Raw genomic sequence first — 23,459 nt, 5'->3', positions numbered from 1 at the left:
GGCTCCATGGACAGTTACTGGCTCCTACAGACCGGATGAAGCAGACTAGAGACACAAGTAGAGAAAGCCTCTGGCTGGCAAATTCTCAGAGTGTGGCCCTCTGGCCACTGGCCCTGCCCGGCCTACCTCATGGAGAGGATGAACTGGCTGAGCAGACTGGCCTCCCGGGGCCCTGGGCATCGTGTACCACAAGGGGCCAGTCTGCAGACTCCTGTCATGGCTGACCCTGAGACCTGCCTCATGGTCTTCAAGAATCACTGGTCCCAGGTAGGAGAATATATGCTAAATGTCCCAGTCTGCTGGCTGCCCAAGTCCTGACATTCTTTGTTCTCTCACCTTGCCATCTAGTCACCTGATCATCTTAAATTTTTTCTGTTATCTGTCCTGATTCCCCAGGTGGTGCGAATTCTGGAGCGGCAAGGCCCTAGGGCAGCTCCTGGGGGAGCCGACGATCTCAGTGCTGTGTGCAACCACACTTACCAGATGCTGACACTGCTGGCGGAGGATCGTGCGGTGCCCTCGGCTCCCACAGCTCCTGGGCCCCTGCTGGAGTATGCTCTGCGCGAGGATCTGCTAACCCGTGTGTTGACGTGGCAGCTTCAGTGGGATGAGCTTGGGGATGGGATTGAGGAACGGCGGGCTGAGCAACTGAAACTATTTGAGATGCTAGTGAGCGAAGCTCGCCAGCCACTGTTGCGGCATAGTCCAGTTCGTGAGGCTCTGCTGATCTTGCTGGATGCTTGCGGCCGCCCTGTGCCCAGTAGCCCAGCACTGGATGAAGGCCTGGTGCTACTTCTCAGCCAGCTGTGTGTGTGTCTGGCCCGGGAGCCTTCATTGCTCGAGTTCTTCCTGCAGCCACCTCCTGAGCCCGGAGCTGCTCCCCGTCTTCTCCTCTTTTCTCGCCTTGTACCTTTTGTCCATCGAGAGGGCACCCTGGGCCAGCAGGCCCGTGATGCCCTACTCCTGCTCATGGCTCTGTCAGCTGGAAGTCCCACTGTGGGCCGCTACATCGCGGATCACTCTTACTTCTGCCCGGTCAGCACCTCCTGGGATGGGGGGTAGGGTATGGTGTAGGCACTGGAGAGCACCTTCCTGTCCAGGAGCTGTGGAGGGACTATGTACCAGGGCCCTCTCCTTCAGGAAGTAGCCCTCCCCGGGTTTGAAAGCAGCACCTGGAGTTGGGGTGGGGATGGAACATGGGCTTAGGTGTATAAGGCAAGTATGAAGGCTCTTCATGGGCCAGTGTTCCCAGGTGATGTGTTGGCCCCTTGGGTGACTAAATATCTGCTCTGGTAATAGCTCTTACCCCTACTCGCATAAAAACTCTGGGTTAATAGTTCCCTGTTCCCCTTTTTTATATTGTCTGAGTCTTTGGTAACCTGTCCTTGGGGATGGCCCCCAGGTGCTGGCCACAGGGCTGAGTGCCCTGTACTCTTCACTGCCCCGAAAGATTGAAGTTCCAGGAGATGATTGGCACTGCCTGCGACGGGAGGACTGGCTGGGGGTGCCATCCCTTGCTCTCTTCATGAGTTCCCTAGAGTTCTGCAATGCAGTCATTCAGGTGGGACTGGGGTTCCCAGGAGGTCTGGCCTTTGGTCATTCTGGGGAGATGGGGTGGGAGGGGGTGCATTCCCTGGAGTTCTGGTTTTCTTTCAGCTTGGGGGTAGGGTGCCTATTTGTATTCTACCATTCTGCTCCCTTCCTGACAATGGTCCCCTTCAAAATCCTCCGTCCTCTGTCTTGCACCCTTACAGGTGGCTCACCCTCTAGTGCAAAAGCAGCTGGTAGATTATATCCATAATGGGTTCCTGGTGCCTGTCATGGGCCCTGCCCTGCACAAGGTGAGAGTCATGGGTGGCAAGGCAGATTAAGGGATTAGGTTGAGGGGTGGTAACCTCAATGCCAGGACCAATGTGGGCGGCAGTGGGCTGGGTACTCCTCCCTTTTTCCCTGTCTGCTCCTGGTACCTCCTTAGAACTTAGGGAAAATGGCTTAGCATATGTGTGGGGAAGCCCTAAATTTCCAAACTTTCCCTTTCTTTGTCTAGACCTCTGTGGAGGAGATGATTGCCAGTACCGCTTATCTGGAACTTTTCCTACGGAGTATTTCAGAGCCTGCCTTGCTCCGTACCTTCCTGCGATTCCTGCTATTACACCGGCATGACACCCACACCATCCTTGACACCCTTGTTGCCCGTATTGGCAGCAACTCCCGGGTATGGCCCCTACCTCTGTCCTGGCTTACCGGGGTGAGCCATCTTCTCTCTCCGACCTTTGTTCTGGGAGGGTGTTCCTGCCCTTCTTTGGCCTTTGTCTCCAGCAATCACTTCAAAGTTAGGTGGCATTTTCTTTCTAGTATTAAACTTTTAACTGTTTGGGGTACAACTTTAATGTGGCCTCCTGCTTTTGTAATATACAAATCTAGGACACAGTTACCTTTTCTGGATGACTTCGGCTGCTCGTCATGGCTATAGGTTTTGCCATTGTGCGACACTTGTTATGTAGCGTTGGCCTGAGGTTCTCTTTAGCTGTGTAGCGCTTTGTGACTTGCTGTGGGTGACTTGAGATCACTTCTTCAGGCTTTGTGTCTGCTTTGATAGGTGATCCAGCTGCTACTAGTATGTTTACCTTTTCTTCCCTCTGGATTTGCTGTATTTGAACAGCTATAACTTGGGGCACCCATTTGCCCGCCTACCTACTTACGTTCCTTCTTCCTGAACATTTTGATTGAATGTTCACTGTATGTCATACTGTTCTCCGGTACTGAGGATGTAATGGTAAGCAGTGGTTGCTGACTTCATGGAGCTTCCTTCATAGAAGAGGTAGACAAGTAAACACATAACCCAAATAATTGAAAATTGAGGTCATTGTTATAAAAAACCCAACAGGGTGCTTAGAAAACAGTAGAGTGGTCAAAAAAACCTTTCCGAGGAGGTGACATTGAGTTGAGACCTAAAGGTCATGAGGGAGTTAGCCTATTGAGGAGCAAGTGGAAGAACAGTCTAGGCAGGGGGAGCAATGCACGCAAAGTACATAAGTGGGCAAGAGGAGATGAAATGTATTTGAGGAAATGAAAGACCAGTGTGGCTCGAGGTATAGTGAGCTAAGGGGAGAAGGGAAGGAGAGGTGGGTGAATTCAGATCATGTGTGGCCTTGTAGACCATGGTAAGACGTTTAGATTTTAAGCAATAGAAATGTATATAAAATAGGAGTAAATTGTTTCTAAGTCATAAAGACTTGAAGTCTTTCTGGGGGAGTAAAGCATTAGTTTAGCCATGGACTTTATGGCATTAATTTTGGCTCCGTCAGCCATTTTTGTTTCCTTCTTTTATTATAAATAATTGAAGTTCTCTGGGTCCTTGGGTTTAACATAGAAGTTCTTGGATCACTAAAGGTTCTAGAAAACTGTTCTAGATAACTGCGGTACCTGGTGGTAGGGTTCCAGGTAAGTAAGGTTCCTGGATAGCTATGTTTTGTATAGTTGAGGTTTCTGAAGCTATGTTAGGGTGTATATGAGATATTCTAGACTGACTCTGATTTGACCAGTGTTTCTGAATCAAGCGTACACGTTAAAATTTGAAAATGACAATAACCATAACAATAGATTCTAGGCTCTGCCTTAGATTTCTTGAGTTATAATCTTTGGGAGTAGGCCCAAGGCATGTGTACTTTTATAATATTCCAAAATGTAATTATGATACATGCCTTGGGTTAAGAATTATTGTCATAAACCGATAGGGAAGAGATGTCAAAGCTTTAATTTTACAAAGGTATTGAAAAAGTTTTATTTCTCATTATGCTGAAGCTCGACCAAGGTCTTAAATCTGTTTGGCCTCATGGAATGTCCTGTTCATGTATGGGGAATGTTGATTTCCTTCCTAGGGTTGCTTTTTCTTCCTGTATTGGGCTCTCTCCATCTTGTTTTTGTCTTAATCTTATCCTAACTTCTTTGATTCTCCCTCAGTGTCTTTAGTCTTTAGCATATATTTCTGTTAGTCTTGCATTTGGTCCCCTGGTCTCAGGAGCCTTTCATGGTTTTGGGGTATTTATTCTTGGCTCTCAGTTCTTGGAGGAACCAAATCTCTTCTGATTTCAGGATGCCCATATTAAACATGCAGGTGCTTTCCTTTCCCCTGTTTGGCCCTTTTAAGCTTGATTCTGCTGGCCTGACTTTGTAACTGCTATAGTCTGACTTTTGTGGCTTAAGGTGAATCGTGCTGGCTAGCTAGCCTGAGTATCTGTATTAGTTTCCTATTGCTGTCATAACAAATTACCACAAACATAGTGGCTTAAAGCAACACAAATTTATTATCTTACAGTTCTGTAGGTCATGTATCTGACACTGACCTCACCCCACTAGAATCAAAGCGTCAGCAGGGCTGCATCCTTTCTGGAGGCCCTAGGAGAAAATCCGTTGCCTTGCTCATTGGGATCATTGGTCGAATTTACTTAATTGTAGATATAGGACTGAGACTCCTGTTTTCTTGCTGGCTGTCAGCTGAGGACCATTCCCATCTTCTGGAGACCAGCTAAATCCTTGGCTTGTGATCCCTTCTTCCATCTTCAAAGCCATCAGTGGTGGATCGAGTCCCTTTCATGCTTCAAATCTCTCTTCTTTTTGACCCAGCTAGAAAAGGTCCTTGGCTTTTAAAGACTCGTGTGATTTAATTGAGCCTATCTGGATAATCCAGGCTACTTTTCCCATCTTAAATTTTTTAATAATCTTAATCATACCTGCAGAGTCCCTTCTACCATGTAAGGTAACTTACAGGTTCTGGAGATTAGGACCTGGACATCTTTGAGGGGCCATTTTTTCTACCTACCGCACAATCTTTCAGTAAGTCTGAATGTTTTCATTGCTAGTTAAAATGGTCATTTAGCATAAACATCCATGCTGTCTAAAATGTGAACTGCTATCTTATCCCTTTCCCACCATGATTGGCTTTTGTTTGGTTTTGTTTTGTTTTTTTCCTTAAATGTATGTATGTATTTATTTATTTATTTATGACTGTGTTGGGTCTTCATTGCTGTGCGTGGGCTTTCTCTAGGGGTGAGCGAGGGCTACCCTTCGTTGCGGTGCACGGGCTTCTCATTGTGGTGGCTTCTTTTGTTGTGGAGCACGGGCTCTAGGCACGCAGGTTTCAGTAGTTGTGGCACGTGGGCTCAGTAGTTGTGGCTTGCGGGCTCTAGAGTGCAGGCTCAGTAGTTGTGGTGCACGGGCTTAGTTGCTCTGCGGCATGTGGGATCTTCCCAGACCAGGGATCGAACCCGTGTCCCCTGCAGAGGCAGGCAAATTCTTAACCACTGCGCCACCAGGGAAGTCCCATGATTGGCTTTTAATTCCCCCACAGTCATTTAGTTAATGATGCGCACCTAGACTGTGCAGGTAGTGCCCTGGACTAAGACCCAATAGTTGTTTTCAGGGTGCTCAAGGTATACTTGCCGTAAGGGAAGTATAGAGAAAGTGCTTCGGGGATTCATAGGAGTGAGGGTGTGCTTACATGTGTCTCTTCTCCTCATCTAGCCAGAGGTGAACCACCCTTTTTACTTTTCTAAAACAAAAGGTTTCCCTTGTTCTGGACCCACCTATTTTTTCCTTTTCCTGTCAGCTGCCCTTGAACTTTTCTTTATCCTACCTTCTTAGAGAGACATTGGTGTTGGAGAGGTGACTCAGACTCCATGTTCACAGCCCCACCCACTTCCCAGCTGGGATTCTTCCAGGTTCCCTCTGGTTTTTTGTTGGTAGGCGTTCAGTTACTATGCTGCTATAGTCTGTTGACAGGCATTCCCTTAGTTATCACGTTGCTGTTGTCTCCTGCTAGTCATTCACTCAGTCCCAGTATTTCCTGGGGTCTCTTCATGGGTATTCATTCCATTTATGTATTGCTGATATCTCTGCTGCCAGGTATATATAGCCAGACAGTTTGCTGACATGTGTATGGTCTATAGAAACACATTAAATCTGACATGTGGTTCGTTCCTATCTGTGAATAATGAAGTCTTGACCACAAAGATCATGTGATCATTTATTTAATATTTGAATGATTGTTTTGTGCCAGGCCCTGTGCCATCGTTGCTCCAGGAGAGGTTGGTTGGGCCTGGGATTGGGGAGGTTTCCATTTGGTAAACATCTTGGAGGGTAGAGAGCTCTTATGGTGACTCCCCGCCCTCCCCCCCCCCCCCCCCAGCTCTGCATGGTCTCTCTGAGTCTCTTCAGGACCCTACTGAACCTCAGCTGTGAGGATGTCCTGCTGCAGCTGGTTCTCAGGTACCTGTGGGGGCAGGGCTGAGGGATGGCTGATCCGGAACCCTCCAGGCCCTCAGGGCCTTGTGCATTGCTGGGGTGATGGGTGGCATTGGGGTTGCTTGTGTGTGTCCTCTCGAAGCCTGGCTTAGCCATATAGTTCCACTGATGTTCTCCCAAGCCCTGTCCTTCCTTCCTGACCTATCCTGTGTCCCTTTTCTGCTGTCTTTCCCAGGTATCTTGTCCCATGTAACCATGTGATGCTGAGCCAGAAGCCAGCTGTGCGTGATGTGGACCTATATGGACGAGCAGCAGACAAGTTTCTCTCCTTAATCCCACGCTGTTGTCGGCACTGTGCCTCCAGCCCACCTCGTCCAGAGCATGCCTCGTGGGCACGAGGTGGGCCTAGCAGAGAGGCAGGGAGAAGGGAGGACACGACGGGTATGGCCCGGGTTCCGGGGGAGCCTAGCAAAAGGTGGGAGGCGGGAGGTGGCCGTGAGTGGCATTCCATCTCTGGGGAGGTTGATGAGGGGTGTTGTAGGGCGGATCCTTAACTCCACCAGAGAAATTTAGCTTTGGAGCAAAGCTGTTCCCTTTCTTCACTCCAGTCGTACTCTTCTATTTCCATTGTTTTTGTGGTGGTGGTGGTAATGAGGAGGGGGTGGTGGATGAGGAAAAGCTTAATTTGAGGGGTGGAGGAGAGTCAGCTGTCTGAGTCGGTCCCATGTTTCTTCTGCTTCATTGCCTTCTTTCTTAGTACCCAAGGTGTCTCATCCCTCCTCCTGCACCTCTGGCTCTTTGATCTCTCTTATGTTTTTTCCCCTCTGCAGGGCCTGGAAGCCCAAGTGTTGACTCCTCTTCTGTGGTGACGGTACCCCGGGCCTCCACGCCATCTCGTCTGGCCCTCTTCCTGCGACAGCAGAGCCTGGGTGGCTCCGAGTCCCCAGCCCCAGCCCCTCGCTCACCAGGGCTTGCTGCATCCCCAGCCTCCAGCCCTGGCCGACGGCCCAGCCCTGTGGAGGAGCCCGGTGAGCTGGAAGACAATTACCTGGAGTATCTGCGTGAGGCGCGCCTTGGTGTGGACCGCTGTGTCCAAGCCTGCCGTACCTGGTCTGCCCCCTATGATGGCGAGCGGCCCCCTCCTGAGCCCAGTCCTGTTGGCTCCCGGACTAAGAAACGCAGCCTACTGCCTGAGGAGGACAGGGACAATGCAGGGGAAGGGGAGGAGGAAGAGCTGGGGAGGGGGGGGCTGGCTCTGGGTGCAAGGGAGGGCCCTGGCCACCTGCTCCCTCCCCAGCTCAATGGGGTGCCAGGACCATGGCCTGAGGGGGCCAAGAAGGTTCGTCGGGTGCCACAGGAGGGAGCTGGGGCACTACTAGAGGGCCCCTCCGAGGGCGTGGCAGGACTAGAGAGCTTTGGGCAGGAGCTCCGGGAGCTGGAGGTGGCGTTGAGCAATGGGGGCGCTGGCTCAGAGCCCCCTCTAGAGCCTTCACTACCTCTTGAGGAGGAGGAGGCCTACGAAAGCTTCACCTGTCCCCCTGAGCCCCCTGGCCCCTTCCTCAGCAGCCCTTTGCGGACTCTCAACCAGCTGCCAAGCCAGCCCTTCACTGGTAAGCTACTTAGCCGAGGTCTTCTCCTTTGTGTACTCTTTGCATGTTCTCGACATGTTTGTGCTGGTTTCTGAGACTTCTTGCCCATGTCATTCCTGTGTACTTGCCTAGCTCCTCATCCATTTTGCTTGGGTCCCCTCCAGATACATATCATGTCATACTTGTGTCTCAGTGTCTGTCTGTAGTCTTCCATGCTTGTGCTGGTTTGAGTATTGACTTATGTCTAAGTCTTATATGTCTGTCCTTTATGCATGTTCCTCCTCTTCCTCAGTCTGGCCATTTTCTGGGATGTGTGATCAGGATATTCTGTGTTTGGTGTTTCCTGGTGAATCAAAGTAATACATCTGAACCATGTGGAAGACATACGTGCTGTCCTGTATGTGAGGCACCTATAAATCATGCTGTTCCATGTTGTTCCCACCAGTATATCTGTCTGGGTGTTGGGTCTCTTGTCAGCTCTTCTGTGGCCCAGGGTCTGCTCTCTGGTATACTTCTCTTCTTCAGCCCTGGCCTCCTTTCTCCCATCCTCTTTAGAGAAGGGCTCAGTTTCAAGTTTGTCCTGTTCCCTATCCTTGCACCTTGTGGGTTGCCCTGACTGCTCAGTAAGACTTTCTAAGGGTTTATGGTTAGTGGTAAGAACTGAAGCAGATAGAGTGAAATACCTCTATCTGGGTAAATTAGATCAGTGAAATACCTCTATCAGGGCAAATGACAAAGCATGGCCCTGAGCCCCCCAGCTAAGTTCTTTTGGTCTCTCCAAAAGACCTTGGAGCTAGATCTGGCCTGAGTGGCTGGGCTAACTCCTCTCTGTTTTTGTTTGAGAGCCAGCTTTACCCAGCCCAACCCTCATCTGGCTCTTGTCCCTACTCTACACCCCATGCTGGGGATTGGTGGGGAGGCACTTCTGGGAAGCTGTATAGTGCTTTGGACTAGACATACCTTGAGTTAGCATTCCATCTGTCTTTGATGCATGTCAATCACTTACTATGATGCGGGTACATTGTGAGAACTCAGCATGTGGTAGTTTAGGATTATCATCTCTTGGGTGCATGGCAGATACAAGTTGACCAAGGTACCCACATATCTTCCTGTTGTTTGTAGTCAAGTTGTCATGCATTGATCAGTACATGTCCTAACTGGGCCTTGCAAAGCATCAGGCCTTTTGCTCTGGAGTAATGACAACTCTCTCTTGCAGACTACAGAAAATATATCTTTTCATTTATTTAGCCTTTGCTCTGCTCTTTCCTTCTCTACACCACTAGAAGGTGGTGTGCAGGTTTTACCACTTTCTTGAAACGTTAATTGAAGTTCTGTCCTTTTTCTTCTTCTAAACTCATCTGAGCTTTTTCTCTTGCAAAAAAGTCCCCGGAGATGAGAAGGACAAAGTTATGGGATATCTTAGGACCCTGCTAAGCTAGAGTTGTTTTAGAGCTAAGGCTAGTCCTGTGCATGTGGAGTAAGAATGTTCTAGGATCTTTTTCAGGATTCAGTGTCTCTTGCTTTTCATTGTTCTCCTGCCTCAAGTCTTAGTTCCCTGAGGAGGACAGGGACAATGCAGGGGAAGGGGAGGAGGAAGAGCTGGGGAGGGGGGCCAGTTCCTAGGCACACTCCCTCTCCCTGACACATCCCTGCCCAGACAGACTGTGATGGTTCTACAGTCCTAGTGTTGGTGATCTGGCTCAGCTGAGGCCAGTTCTCCCAGAAGATCATTCTAATCCCTTCCGCCATCCTCTTTTCCACCAAAGAGACTGTCCTGAATCAGTTTTCTCTGGCCCTGAACTAAGCTCTTTTTTCCCTGCAGATTCTGTTTCACCACCTTGGTTCCCAGCTCCTGAACAGACCTGATTTCTTTTTTGGTTCTCCAAAGATTCCTCCCCTAACTTTAAGTTGACCAGTCAAGTCACCGTCTTTGCCTTCACTATGCTTTCTTCTTGCTTTATTTCTGACTCAGGTCTAGTGTTATCCTCTGTCTTGTATGTAACCTGATTTCTTCTTTTGGTCTAACCACTTTCTCACTTGTTCTTTCTTCAGTTGTCCTCTTGGGTGAAGCTTTTTAAAACTGAGAAATATTATATAGCTTATGGTTATTATTGAATACTTATAATTTGCTAGATTTTGGCCTAAATGCTGTGTATCAGTATCTCTTTGATCCTCTTAATAACCTTATGAGGTGGGTGTATTTTCTTATTTTACCAAGTAGGAAACTATGCTTGGAGAGTTTTGATTCATCCAGTACCTTAACTAGTAAACGGTAAAGCTAAAATTTGAGCCAAGTCTGTCTGATTCCAGAGCCTGTGGTCTGGCCCTTCAGCTAGAATGTGGGTAAAGCTGGCATCTGGACCTCTTGTGGGTCCATGTGGTGTCTGCCATTTTATCTCCTCCAGAATAGGTGGTCACAGGATATTTAAACATGCACATCATTTTCTGACACAAATAATTTTCATCTAGTGGTGGTGGTGGTGGGGGTCTCATTTTGGGGAGGAATGCATGTGATGTGCATTGTGTTCAGGCCTTGTATCCTTGTGCCACCCCCTCAGGCCCCTTCATGGCTGTGCTCTTTGCCAAACTCGAGAACATGCTGCAGAATTCCGTCTATGTCAACTTCCTGCTGACGGGGCTGGTGGCCCAGCTGGCCTGTCACCCCCAGCCCCTGCTCCGCTCTTTCCTGCTCAACACCAACATGGTCTTCCAGCCCAGTGTCAAGTCCCTGCTGCAGGTGTGCGATGCATGCATGCATGGGTGCGTCCAGGCTCCATGGTGGGCCAGGCCCACAGCTGGAGTGGCCCTGGGGGGTGCTGGGAATAGGCCCAGCGGGGCTAGAAAGGACTATGTCAGTCTAGAGCCACCCAGAAATGTCATGAAGTTGTGCTTCATAGGTGCTGGGCTCTGTGAAGAATAAGATTGAGAGCTTTGCAGCCTCCCAGGAGGACTTCCCAGCACTGCTATCCAAAGCCAAGAAGTACCTCATTGCCCGTGGCAAGTTGGACTGGACTGAGGGTCCTGCGGCAGGATCTGCTTCCCGCCGATCTGATTCCCTAGGTGAGGCCTACCCTGCCACCACCTCCCTGTCCTCCCTAGGCAACTAATTAGCTCATGTTAACTGAGTTTCTTATTAAGGTTGAAGCCTTGTGCCGGGAACTAGGGAGTTGCAGAGAGTAGAGTCTTGATTTTGTCCTCAGGTTTCTGGGCAGAGGAAAAACATAGTACTGTCCACTGAGAGCCAAACCAACGGTACCAGCAAAAACGACTCTAGAAGCTGGGGACGGGCAAGGGGACAGAATAGTCTCTAGGTTGAGATATTGTTAAAGCTTTGCTAAAGGACATGGCATTTGACATGGGCCTTGAGAGATGGGTAGGACTTGGGTAGGCAAAGGAGTGTGATGGCTTTATTCTTTTGTTCAGGGGACAGCATGAACTGTTTAGTTGGAGCAGGGGATTTGGAAGGTGGCAGAACAGTTGGTAGTAAGGTTGGAAAGATTTGGTCAGAGCAGAAGGTTCTCAGCGTAGAAGTTGGGCTAGGCAGAGGTTGTAAACTTTTAGGCAGTGAGAAGCCATTGGAGGTTCTTAGATCTGGGAATGGAGAGAGAAGTGTATTAGTTCATGTGCTAGTTGCACTGGAGCTATAGGACAAAATGAAGTCAGAAGAGCGATTGGGAGGCTTCTGCCATAATGCAGATGTGACCTGTGAGGCTTGAATTAGAATAGTGGAAATAGAAAGGAAGAATTTGGAAAGGTGGAAATGGGAAGGAAGTACTGGCAGAGTTTGGTGAGTGGTTGTGGGGTATAAGGAAGAAGGAAGAGTTAAATATGACCATGATATTCTAAATTTAGTTCTTTCATCAACAAGTATCTGAGTGCTTGCCGTATGTGCTAGGTGTTGTCTTTGATACAGGGGACTCAGGGAGGTACAAGATGTGATCTTTGCTTTCAAAAAGCTGATAGTCTAGATAGTGACTAGAGGACTGTCATAAATGAGGGAGCAATGTCCCAAAGGTGGTGGAAGTAAGTGGGATCCAGAGCACAGGAAAGTTTTTTTCCCCCTTGAGGCAAATGAGGAGAGATCAAAGGAGGAAATGTTATGGACAAGTGGAGTTTTGAGGTGTGGAGGGAAATTTTAGGGAGTTGAAGTCATCTTTTATTTGCTAATTGAAGTAGGAGGCAAAATAATATGCTGAGCAAGAGAGCAGAGGTGAGATGGGGGCTTAAGGAGGAAAGTGTATAGGTTGGGAAGAGAGTACCAGAAGGGATATTATATAGCTGTGAAGGCCCAGCTGAAGTTCCTTAGCATGATTTCCTCATGTTCCAGTACCAGGAATTATTTCTTGCTTCCACAGTCCTGGTACTATGTTCACTGTGGAGGGCCCAGGGATATAGAGGTAAATAAGACAGAGTCCAAGCCCTTAAACTCACAGATTAATGTATGAGGTAGAAGACATGAGAATAAGTTATTAAAATGCAATGTGATAGGGCAGTAAAATGGGAAGTTAGTGGAGGGCAAATTAGAGGAGAGGTAGGGATGGGGAAATTAGGCCGAGGATGAAAACATTGAGGAAAGCAAAATTGAGGCAGAAGGGGCTACAGAGGCATGAAAGGAGCCTGGAGGGTTCCAGGAGGAGCACATAGGTGTGGATGCCAAAGCAGGGAGAGTTTCTAGAAGAGGTGGGAGGAAGTGTGTAGAGAGTTTCTAGAAGAGGTGGGAGGAAGTGTGTGAACCTGGTTGCAAAGGGCTCTGAACGCCAAATCTAATATATCTGTTTAGCATATCTCTGTAGCCATTATTAGAGGTCGAGAATGGGAATGGTATCATGATCTAGAGACTAGATCCCTAGAGTCTAGGCCCTAGGTCCTGGACAGGGCCAAGAACAGATCCAGAGCCAGCAATCTAGGAGGAAGGAAATTAGAGAAGAGAAGGCAGTGTTTTAAATGGTTCATTTGAGTCTAAGCTGACATGAAGTCATCTGGCCACAGCCAGTGGGAGGGTGGCTTTGGTGGATGTAGGAGAAGGATCGGTGGAAGGCCAAGTGGTGGCACAGGAGAGCAGATCTTGGAGGGACAGTGGTGTGTGACAGATCTGATAAAGTCACTGAACTATGACTGCATATGTAGCACCTGTGGGTATTGAAGGAGCAGGGGTGTGGGTGAGGTGTTATAGATAGGCAGGGGAAGGAGGAAATGTTTGACTCTAGTACAGGAGGGTGCTGGGCAGCAAGAATAAGGGCATGTTGCAGACTGAGGAGAAAGAGCTTGGTGATGGTAGAAGAGTGATTGGAAAGGGAGGCGCAGTAAGAGAACCCCTCAAGGTGAAGGGGCCTGGAGAAGGGAGGGGTCTTGTCTGGGAATGAAGTGTCTGAAGGGTTGACTGCTTAAAGACTGAGCATGATGGTTGGCTGGTGGGGAGGCTGGGTAGAGGGAAGGAGGCCGGGCAGGCAGCACTTTGGTGTTAAGAGTTCTAGTGGAGAGGTCCATGCCCCTGGGGGAGTCGGGGTGCGTGGGGAGGGGAATCTCCTCTCCCAGGCCAGGGAACTTTGCCTGACGCCAGCAGCTTCACGACACTCCTGTTTGTTCCCAGTGAAGAGCCGGAGGCCGTCCCTGGGGGAGTTGCTCCTGCGGCATGCACACAGTCCAACCAGGGCTCGGCAGGCGGCACAGATGGTTCTTCAGCCTGGGAGAGACGGCACAGGACTTGGCCTAGGTGGGGGCTCCCCTGGGGCATCAACACCGGTCCTACCCCCCCGGGGTGGGGCCCCTGACCGCCAAGGTGAGGCTCTGCGAGTCAAGAATGCTGTCTACTGTGCAGTCATTTTCCCTGAGTTTCTCAAGGAGTTGGCTGCCATCTCCCAGGCCCACGCTGTCACCTCGCCTTTCTTGTTGGATACTTCAGAGGAGGGATCTGGCCCTCCCATCTCAGGCTTCGGGCCCCTCAATCCTTAACTTTCTTCCATGGACAATCAGGGCCTTGAGTGGCCTGTGTTGGGGCCAGGGTGTAGGCTCCTTTTTATGTTTGGAGGCAGTGGCAAGAGGACTTTTTAATTTATTTCCGATGAATGTTTTCTGGAGAACTTGTTGCAATATGTATAAAAGGGAAATCTCTATTCTGTGCTCATTCTTCTTTCCCACCCTTTTTCTGTAGGGCTGGGGCCCCAAGAGAGTTGTACATGGATGGGGAAGTGGTCAGGGTGTTTTGTCTCTGGCGAGGACACGATGCCAAGGTTTCGAGGTACTTCTTATGCCTTTAGAGGGTGGGGGACATGAAGCCTGGGGAAAAAAAGTTGGGACTTTCCTCCTCCAGACTCCTACAGGAAGAAGCACCATGGGCCCAGGATGGTTTGGGGGAGCAGCAGCTGATGTTTATTGGGGACCAGTATCCCTATGTCAGATCTTGGGGGCCTGGCCCCCTGCATCTCTCTCCTCAGCTTCATTCGTCGCTGTCGAACTCCGAGGACAGACCCTGCAGCAGGGGCAGGGACATGGAGTGCCGCTCGGGGTCCCCGGGGCCCCCACCCTGGGCTCCTGGTGCGGGGCTTCGGGGGCTGAAGAGCCAGTTCTCTGCCCGGGTTGGGGATAGCCACAGCTTGACTCATGCCCTCGTCTTTCTGCCGTCCTGGTCCCTCCCTCTGGTCTTCTGTGCTGTACCCACCCCCTCACCAGGACCATGCTTCCATCTCACCCTCCCCTGGCTCCCCGACTCCATCCCCTTCACCAGGGTCCAGTGTGGAGTTATGGGTGCCCCACACACTCCTGGGGCACGCCCCACGCCCTTTCCCTCCACCTTATCCCATCCCTCTCATCTTCATTTCCCCTAGCAGTACCTGACAGCATCTGGGGCCCCCTTCGGAAGGGGTTTCGGCCCTTGTAGGAGAATCTGGGTGGTCTGCCCTCTGGCCCTTCCTGGGGAGGTGGTGAAGGTGGGGCTGGTCCAGGTGAGGGCACATCAGCAGCTTCGGGCACATCAGCAGGGCCTGACGTGGGCGCCGGAGGTGGCATGATGCTGAGGTCGGGTCTGACCCAACTGGCCCCATGGGGCAGTGGGTCTTTGATCAGGGGCTTCTGTGGTCCCAGCACTCCCTTGGGCTGCAGTGAAAACTTGAGGCAGGAGAAGGCAATAGGCAGTGACCGCTGTAACCAGAGCAGTTGGGGCTCACGGGCTGTAGGCAGCAGCCCCAGCTGTAGCCAGGAGCAGGAGAAGACCTGGTAGATGACGTAGATGCTGTGGGTGCTTCGGAGCCAGGGAAGAGTCTGCTGTAGGCTCACCTGCCCCGGTGGCAGCAGCAGGAAGGCCACCTTCTTGCGCAGGCCACCCATATGTAAGCGGATCCGGCAGGGCTGCCCATCCAACAGTCGCATTTCTTCATAGGCTGTCTCTGCCCGGCCATTTGGTGAGTATTCTCTAGTGCAGTGGGCAAAGGCACCTTCAGAGCCTGCCTGCTCCAGGAGGTTCGGTAGTGGCCCCACTGGTTGTAGTGCCCGCCGGCCCTGCCGACCTGGCAGAGCCAGGCGGGTGTGCGCTGGGCGGGACTGTTTCACTAGCACACCCAGTAGGTCAAAGCAGGCTGCATCTGACAGGAAAGGTACTGCCACTACATTGGGCCCAAAGCGCTCCTCTGTTACCTGCAGGTGGCCAGTTTATAGGTCAGGGACTGAGTTAGGGTCAGAGTTAGGAGTTACCTGGTAGCCTACTCTAGCTTGACCCTCCCACTGTCACTGCACAATGTGCTCAAACCGTTGTGCTTCCTGCTTGTCTCCCAGTTCTCCCCTCTAGCAAAACCTGAATGTCTACTATGTGCCAGACTCTGCCAGATACTGGGAATGCATTAAAAAATGAGACTTTGTTCCTGTCCTGATACAGCTCAGAGAGCAAGCTGTGGAGCAGATGAGATGTGATTTAACAGCCTTTATCTTTGCTAGAAGAGGATCAAGGATAGTTTCTAGGTGGTAATGCTTTAACTTTGAAGGAATTAGCCAGGGAGGAGAATGGTCAATCCAGGCAGAGGGAACAGCCAGTGAAAAAACTTGAACTTACAAACCAAGAGGGGCATAGTCAGGAAAGTATAATTTCATATTACTTAAGTGTAGGGTGTGGAGAGGGACAAGCACACAGGAGCTTGATTATTCAAGGCCTTGTGTGTGTGCTGAGTGATGGGACTTTTATCCTGAGGACAGTGGGAAGCCACTTGAAGGGCACTGGTTAGGAGGGGCACAATTCAGATAGGCATTTTAGAAAGTTAATTCTGAATAGGAAGGCATAAAATAAAGAGAGATAGAAAAAGTCAGTTAAGAGTATTGTAAAATTCCAGGCAAGGCATGGTGAGGCCCTGAACTAAAATAATGGGGGAAGGTATTTAGGTTATAGAATTAGTAGAAATTGGTCACTTAAGGGGTGTGGGAAAAGGCATCCTCAAGGATTAGGGTTAGATGGGTGATGTCATTAACCAAGAGTGGTTACACAGAAATAGGTTTGGAAGTCCACACCGTCTATAACATCTTAGTATACACCTTCTGCCCGAGCTGCAGAGGATAGTTCTTTTAGGGATTTGAGGCCTCATCTTTGTAATGCTAGTTCCAGTAGGCTTTCACAGGTTACAGTTCCTCTTGGTTTTGTCCTTCTGGCCTTTTTGTGCTTGGTAACCCAGTTCTGGAGAATTTAATTTCATGACCAACTGGGAAGCCCTGTAAGATCCTCTCTAGTAATTGTACTTAGGTATGATCTTGACTCATCCAAGATATTGTTGGCTGAGACTTCTGGCTCTGTGTTCTGCTAAGGAGCATACACAGTTCCCTCTTTGGGCCCCTTTCATGTTAGAGTCCTATTCTTAAAATGCTGTGTGCTCTACTTCCCTCCGCCAGACCCCGAATCCCATATGTCTGTACCCCTGCTGATGGCGTTGCCCACTTTACTGGCTTTCTTGTAGAATTCACCAATGGTCCCTTAAGGTTGATCTGCTTTCTGCTACGTAAAGCTGTTTCGGAAGTGCTGCTCCCCAGCGTAAGAGGGGTGTAGCTAGTTGTGTCTGGACTTTACACAAGCTGAGATAGCTTGTCACTACTGTCTTGTCACCTAGCCAAGGAAATAACTGGTGCTCTTTGTTGATCTGCATGGAAGAATTTCCTATCATTCCTTCTCCTTTGTTTCACTAAGGTATGGGACCTTTAACTTTTGGGTTGGGGCATAGGTCTGAAGAACAGGACCCTGAGAAGAACAGCTGGATTTCCAGGGGTGAGAGCAGAGCAATGGTGGGTTAGCATTTTTGTATAGAATGCTCTGCCTCATGACAGTGAAAGCATAATCATCAAATATAACCTCAGAATCCCAGCCTAGCTCCTCCATTGGTGCCTAGGATTCTGTACAAATGCGAACTGGAGCGTCTCCAGGAGAGGTCCCTCTAACAGGAGTGTGATGTTTCTTATGGTCTAAATTTCTGCTAAAAGGTGATTAAGCTGGAAACTCTGTTTCAGAATATAGACCTGAATTTGCCATGGAAGTTTATTAGGCCCTTATTCTTAACCTGAGGGCCCCAGTGGTTATCCTAAAGCAGGAAAAATAAAGCACTCAACTCTATGCTAGGGTGAACGTGTTCTTGGCAGTCACCATTTGAGACCACTACCTGCTTCCACTGCACTTCTGGGTAGAAGTTCTGAGGACTTAGAGGCCTGCAAATTCAGCTCTCCCCTGGGTAGCCCAGGAAAGTGATGGTGGAAGATTATCTTCTTGGAGGTACCTTGGCTGGTTTGAATTCTGAACAGGGAACCCTTGAGCCACATTCTGTTTTTCTACAAAGTGCCCAGTAAATCAGTTCTGGAGGAGGAAACCAGGTTACTCAAAGATGTCCTACTTCTTGAACTTGTCACATACTACCAGTGATTTAACCTGAATGTCCCTACCGTGACTTTCCTGGCAATTTTCCATTTAAATAGGACAGGGAGTTTTTCTGATACTCAGAGATGGTGTAGCTTTTTAAGAGTTAAAGACCCCATTTACTTCACCCTAATTCTGATTGATCTAGTCCAGGACCAACCTCTAACGCTGCTGAAACTAGTTGCTCTCATTCTTGGGAGGACCTTGGCTCTTCTCTTTCTGCTTCCTTGGGTAGCTGACCTTTGTGGTGAGCTGCTACTCTATTGCAAATGGGAGCTACGTGCCATTAAGGTTGCTTTGAGTTTGGTAGGTACTGCTTTAAGATGATTGTTTTAAACTTGGACTGCTTTCTGCAAATGCTTTAAATTCACTCTCCTTCAGATAGCCTGACCAGAACCTGATCCCTAAATTCTCTAATATCAGAAATTACTGGCCATCTAGATTTTGTGGGATTTTCTGGACACCATCAACTCAGAGCTGAGATCTGCCTGCTCCTGGAAATCTGTATATTTGGCTCAAAACCCAAATTTCTCATTCTGTGGAAGTTAAGCTGGAGGGAATATCTGTGAAGAGGTCAAAGGTAAAGTTCAGGTTCTTTAGAAAACGTAAAAGGCCTTTCACCGTCAGCCCCTATACCTCTTCTTCCTCATTTTCACCACTAATTCTTTGACCCCTGTTCTAGAGGACTATTTGTAGTTCACTAATTTACATTTTTCTCTCTTGGCTTTTGCATATATTCTGCCTTTAACTAGTACACTGTTCACTCACGCACACACACCCTGTCCCTTGCTCATTAGGTGTTTATTAAGCACCCTTTATGTGCCAGGTATTCCTCTTCCCTCCATGTGAATAACTCCTATATGCCAAGCTAGAGTGTACTCACTCCAGGAAGCCTTCCTGACCTCCTGAGTCTACCCCTGACTTAGCACTTCTCTTTTCTGCTCTCATAGCTCCTTATCCATTGTCTTTCAAGGAAGCTTTCTTACTGTTTTTGCAATTGTAAATGGGACACTCTGTGCAAAGCACTTAGTGCAGTGCCTCACACATAAGCCAGCACTGAGTAAATGTTAGTTATTATTGTCTTCAGGCTTCCAACTCCTTCCAACTTATAAACTGCTCAGACCCATCTAGGTCATACTTTGTTACTTCCTCTTTAGCCCTCTTTACCTACCTTATCTTTGATGAGGGTCCAGGTAGCATCAGCTTCATCCAGTGTCAGCAGGTGAGGGGTACCAACCAACATGATGGGGTGTGGGAGGGGTTAGGTAGGGCAGTAGCTGCTGCAGAAACCCCAAGCTGCCCATGGAGATGAGGCCCCAGGCCCTGGACTCTGACCTACTACAGCATGAGGTCATAGAGGTCCTGCCGGGCGTTGGGACCTTGGGTGGGGAGAGGGCAGTCACTTTCATAGCCTCACTGTACGCACAACCTGAGTCTATACTCTTTAGTCACCTATTCATTCTCCTGCTTTAGGGGAGGTAGATGCAGGTATCCATTAGGGTGTGTTTGTATATGTCTGTGTGTGTGTGTGTGTGTGTGTGTGTGTGTGTGTGTGTGTGTGTGTGTGTGTGTGTGTAGTTCTTGGTCTGAGTTCTTTAAGGAAACCGTATCAGGCCTTTCCTCCTTAAAGCAATTTGCTATGCTATCTTGTCAGTTGCAGATGACTTCTTTGTGAGGTTGGATTGGGGTCCTGAAGGACATGGGAGAAGCATAGATCAGGACGTAAACTGAGAACAAAGCAGTCGCACTCAACCTCGGCCATACTTTGGAATTACCTGGAAGCTTTAAAAATTACTGGTACTTGGATCCTAATCCCAGAAATTCTGGTTTAATTGGTCTGGAGTATGCCTGGGCATCAGGATTTCTAAAAGCTCCCCAGGCAATTCTCATGTGCAGCCTAGGTTGAAACTCATTATTAATGAGTGGGTTACAATTGCACTGAGAACCAGGTGTGTGTAGGAGGGTGCCATGCTGAGTGGTGACAATGTGGAGGATAAGAATCGAATTGGGATAATGTTGCCTTAGTAACTGGAGAGAACTTTCAGGAAGCCAAAATTACCCAGCTAAATTTAAGGAAATTTTTCTTCATCCTCTACTTTCTTTCCAAGGCTGCTTTGTATCTAGTGGGTACTCTTCCTTTATGGCCCTAATCTATGTGTGGTTTTCACTTGTGTCTCCATCCAGAGATCTCAACCTGGTGTTTTGCTGGGGAAGAAGAGTGGTTTTTCCTTGGAGAAGAACCACTCTAGAGAGTCCTCCTAGTAGCTGCTTTCCCACTACACTCCTGTGTGCCCACGAAGACTCCTTGTGTATGGGGAGCATCCTCCCCTATCCTTGCCCAGCATGTAGAGTTATCCCACAAAGTGGGCCATTGTCTGAGGTAGCATGAGTATGGAGCACTGGGAAGGGTCCTACCGTGGTGGGAGAGAGTGTTACCAAAAAAGTTTCTGAAAGGAGAGGTGACTGGCCTCAGGAGAGGGGCGGTCTTCCTAGAGAGCTGAGAGTTTGGGTATCAGGTCTTTGAGCAAAGGTTTGGCAAGTGAGCATGGGCCTGTGCTCCAGGAGAGGAATTAATATTCAAATATTTGTTGAAATTGAATATGTTAGGGGCTATTCCAAACACTTTGAATGCATTATCTTCGTTAATCCTTTTAGTAACTTCTTGAAGTAGGAACTATCATTTCCCCATTTTACAAGTGAATTAACAGGCTCAGAGAGGTTAAATAAATTAGTGCAAGGCATACAGTGAGTTAATGGCGGATCTGGGATTCAAATCTGCGTCTGCCTGATTCCAGCTTTAACCATTAACCAGTGGATCCTTTTGGTGAAAGGAGAGATCAACACGTTCCTTGTGCCCGCCTGAGTGTGGTGGGAGGGGTGTGCGCCAGGTGGAAGTACAACGTAATGTGGTGACAAGGAAATGGGCAGGATGAGAGGAGAGCTGCAATAGACCAAACCGGAAACCCCAAGCTTCTTGTTACGTGAAACCAAGTCTCTTCCTTCTACTGCCCCTTTAGCACATTTTTTGTTATTGTTGACAAGGAGAGGTCATCTGGTAGAGTACAACTGGCACCTCTGTTCTCTCAGAAAGGAATTCTGAGTGAGGTAGACAGAGACAAGGACAAGAGACACAGACGTGGGGCAAAACTGACCAACAAGTGCAAGGAGACAGATGCAGAAGGACAGAGACGTTGAGAGCTGTTGAGGGAGAGGCAGAGAGTGATGCACATCTATATCCTGAAGGGGGTCCAGAATGAGAAGGGGGTGGTTGAAATAGGGGTGCAAGGATGATGAGCTGTTGGTGAAATCAGATGAGGCTCTCTTTCAGATTTTTGTTCATAGAGGGGAAATTGGGTACTGTTGAACTCCTCGACCAGAAGCCCATACCTCTGTTTTCTGTCTTTTGTGGTCTGAATACCATGATTCTCTAGGCTCCCTAAATTCCATCCTGCTTTACTCTAAGTAAGTCTATTTTTCCTTTCAGTTCACAGAGTCTGAGACTGAAAGTTGATGAAGGAAAACACATGACAGCTGAGTTCTAGGTGGAGCTGATGAGCCCAAGGCCTGGGCTCTTTGGGCCATATCCTGTTCATGGGTTTTGCCACCATGGTAGCACGTTCTGGGGTCTCCCTGGGAAAAAAGGCACAGCTTATCAGCGTATCTGAGGAGTGACCAGAGTGGAGAGCACGAGGGAAACAAACAGGTAGGGGCTGTTATCCAGAGAACATGCTGCTCTCTGCAAGAGCCTCCAGGTCAGTACGGAATAGTTTGGCTAGCAAAGACCTCAGAGTGATCAAGAGCCCTAACAAGTCTCTTCACTTCTCTCAGGCTACAGGGATAATCCTACAGGTCCCTAATCGCTTATTTGAAACCTTTTGGGATGGATGTGTTTTGGAATTCAGAATTTTTAAGATTTTAGAAAGGGAATATTGTGCCTTTATGATATATAAAGGAATACCCCAGTGAGATTGAGGGCAGTGCCCTGTCATCAAACCCATCAATATTTCTGTAGCTAAATGTATGAATATTCACACTAAGTGAGATAAATAGTATAAATATGATCATGACGGGTCAGGCCAGATTTTGGGTCAAAGTTATGAAAAAACTATTGTTTCTTCAGAGATGTTTTATTTTGTAATTATAGGTAAGGGATTATGGGCTTATAATTGTTCTCAGGTTGTTGTGAGGAGTAAGAGTGCCGGAAAAGCCTTCTAAACACACCGCATGCTAGGTATGTATGCAATCTCAATCCAAAACAAAATATAAATGTCTGAGGGGATGGACTTTTGGCTTAACAGTGAACAATGTACAGCTTTGGACTCAGCTGCCTTGGGAGTTGTGCACAACCATGGAGTGAAGGTGCCTTAGCAGAGAGGCTTCCTGTGGTGGGAGGGAGACAGAACTCACCGCTTTTGAACATCGGCTGCACATGATTTCCCTTTTCACGTACCAGAGGTGAAAGACAAAAAATGGTGTGTGTGTGTGTGTGTATGTGTGACACATGACTGTCACGCATTTCTTTATATTTCTTTATAATAATGTTGTAATAAATATCTTACTGCATACGTCTTCGTTCACATCTCTATTTTGTCAGGATAGATTTATTGAGGAGGAATCACTAAGAGAAGGATGTGTATATCTTAAAGACTCATGACCCATTAGGATTAGAATTTTGTCACAATTATCTGTAAAATCATTGCCTGGAGGGCTTTTTAACTTAGAACTTTCATGAAAAAGATTAGCCTTGAGAATGACTGAGCCCATACTTGGGTTGAGGAGAACTGTAGATTTCCTCCTCATCCACTTGGCTTCAGCATTAACACCTCTGAAAATCACACTGAGCTCCTGGGCTATCTCTTTAGTTCCTTGTTAATGAGGACCTGGTGAGACCCCATGTTCCTGGGCTATCTCTTTAGTTCCTTGTTAATGAGGACCTAGTGAGACCCCATGTGGCTCTGGAGATGGCATCACTTGCCTTTTTGGATCTGCAGCCCTCCTGTGTGATATCCCATGGTGCTTGGTCCAGCTGTCTGAGTGGTCCAGATTGTACTGGGCTTCAGGTCTTAATGGCTAACTCTAATACCCACGGTTATGATCGTTTTCCCAGAGAGCTTGGGTCTGCCTCTGCAGCCCACAGCTTTCTCTGACCTCATAACAGTGACTCCCTGCCTTTTGTCTGAGAATATTCTCATTCTGGATTTTATGCTGGCATGAAAGATTTTTTTGTGCAATGATTTCCTTGCAGTGTGGAGTCTTTTAGCAGAAAGTGAATCCCATGTTGGGCAATACCACGACACTTCCTGTTTAATATCTCTGTTCTCTGGAAGCCACAGCAGTGTGAAATATTCCTATTTCATCATATTGCACCAGCATCGTGTGCTACTCGTCATGTTGGCCAGAACAAATGGGGGTTCTATTTGATGAGGATTTTATTTGAGAAGTCTACATTCTGGCTCAGGATGCACAAAAGGGCAGACTGGTAAGAGACCATAATGACTCGACCTCAGGCAAACAGGTGAAATATTAAATACGACGATTTTCTGGGATATCGAAATTTCTTTCAGTTGGACCCCTGGCCCCTGAAGCTGCAGGCCCAGGGAGAGACGTAGCCATTAACTCCCGAGACTTTGGGAGTGCAGTGAGGGTAGGGGGAATAGTGATTACACATGAGACCAAGAAGATTCTCTGAACCTAATATGTCTTAAGGATCAGGGTCTTAGACAAATTTGGGACTCCGGGGCACATTATCCAGA

General features: G+C 48.4%; 2 protein-coding genes across 2 annotated transcripts in view; one reads left to right on the top strand and one right to left on the bottom strand.

Moving 5' to 3' along the window:
* Nucleotides 1-6: 6 nt before the first annotated feature.
* Nucleotides 7-23,459, top strand: part of FHIP1B (FHF complex subunit HOOK interacting protein 1B) — a 49,097-nt gene continuing 25,644 nt past the window's right edge. Inside the window, 12 exon segments of the mRNA XM_028501161.1 lie at nucleotides 7-267; nucleotides 397-1,035; nucleotides 1,403-1,561; nucleotides 1,755-1,841; nucleotides 2,048-2,215; nucleotides 6,188-6,267; nucleotides 6,479-6,642; nucleotides 7,074-7,853; nucleotides 10,391-10,569; nucleotides 10,730-10,892; nucleotides 13,423-13,611; nucleotides 13,984-14,070. Of these exon segments, the coding sequence (XP_028356962.1) occupies nucleotides 130-267; nucleotides 397-1,035; nucleotides 1,403-1,561; nucleotides 1,755-1,841; nucleotides 2,048-2,215; nucleotides 6,188-6,267; nucleotides 6,479-6,642; nucleotides 7,074-7,853; nucleotides 10,391-10,569; nucleotides 10,730-10,892; nucleotides 13,423-13,611; nucleotides 13,984-14,070 (2,833 nt within the window). The 5' untranslated portion in view covers nucleotides 7-129.
* C16H11orf42 (chromosome 16 C11orf42 homolog) lies at nucleotides 14,158-19,189 on the bottom strand. The gene is made up of 3 exons (XM_007102987.4): nucleotides 18,878-19,189; nucleotides 14,663-15,461; nucleotides 14,158-14,399 (listed from the first exon to the last, which is right to left on the bottom strand). Exons 1-3 carry the CDS (start codon nucleotides 18,947-18,949, stop codon nucleotides 14,269-14,271), a joined length of 1,002 nt encoding a protein of 333 aa, XP_007103049.1. The 5' UTR covers nucleotides 18,950-19,189; the 3' UTR covers nucleotides 14,158-14,268.

The sequence above is a fragment of the Physeter macrocephalus genome, chromosome 16, assembly GCF_002837175.3.
Source record: "Physeter macrocephalus isolate SW-GA chromosome 16, ASM283717v5, whole genome shotgun sequence".
Taxonomy (NCBI): domain Eukaryota; kingdom Metazoa; phylum Chordata; class Mammalia; order Artiodactyla; family Physeteridae; genus Physeter; species Physeter macrocephalus.
This window is presented reverse-complemented; position numbering and strand designations above follow the sequence as displayed.

Excerpts from the sequence above, each read along its gene's own strand:
- C16H11orf42 (XM_007102987.4), bottom strand. The coding sequence starts at position 18,949 with ATGTTGGTTGGTACCCCTCACCTGCTGACACTGGATGAAGCTGATGCT. Across the intron at positions 15,462-18,877 it reads GGACCCTCATCAAAGATAAG|GTAACAGAGGAGCGCTTTGG; the intron begins GTAGGTAAAGAG and ends GGCCACCTGCAG. Across the intron at positions 14,400-14,662 it reads GGGGCCCCAGATGCTGTCAG|AGAACTGGCTCTTCAGCCCC; the intron begins GTACTGCTAGGG and ends CAACCCGGGCAG.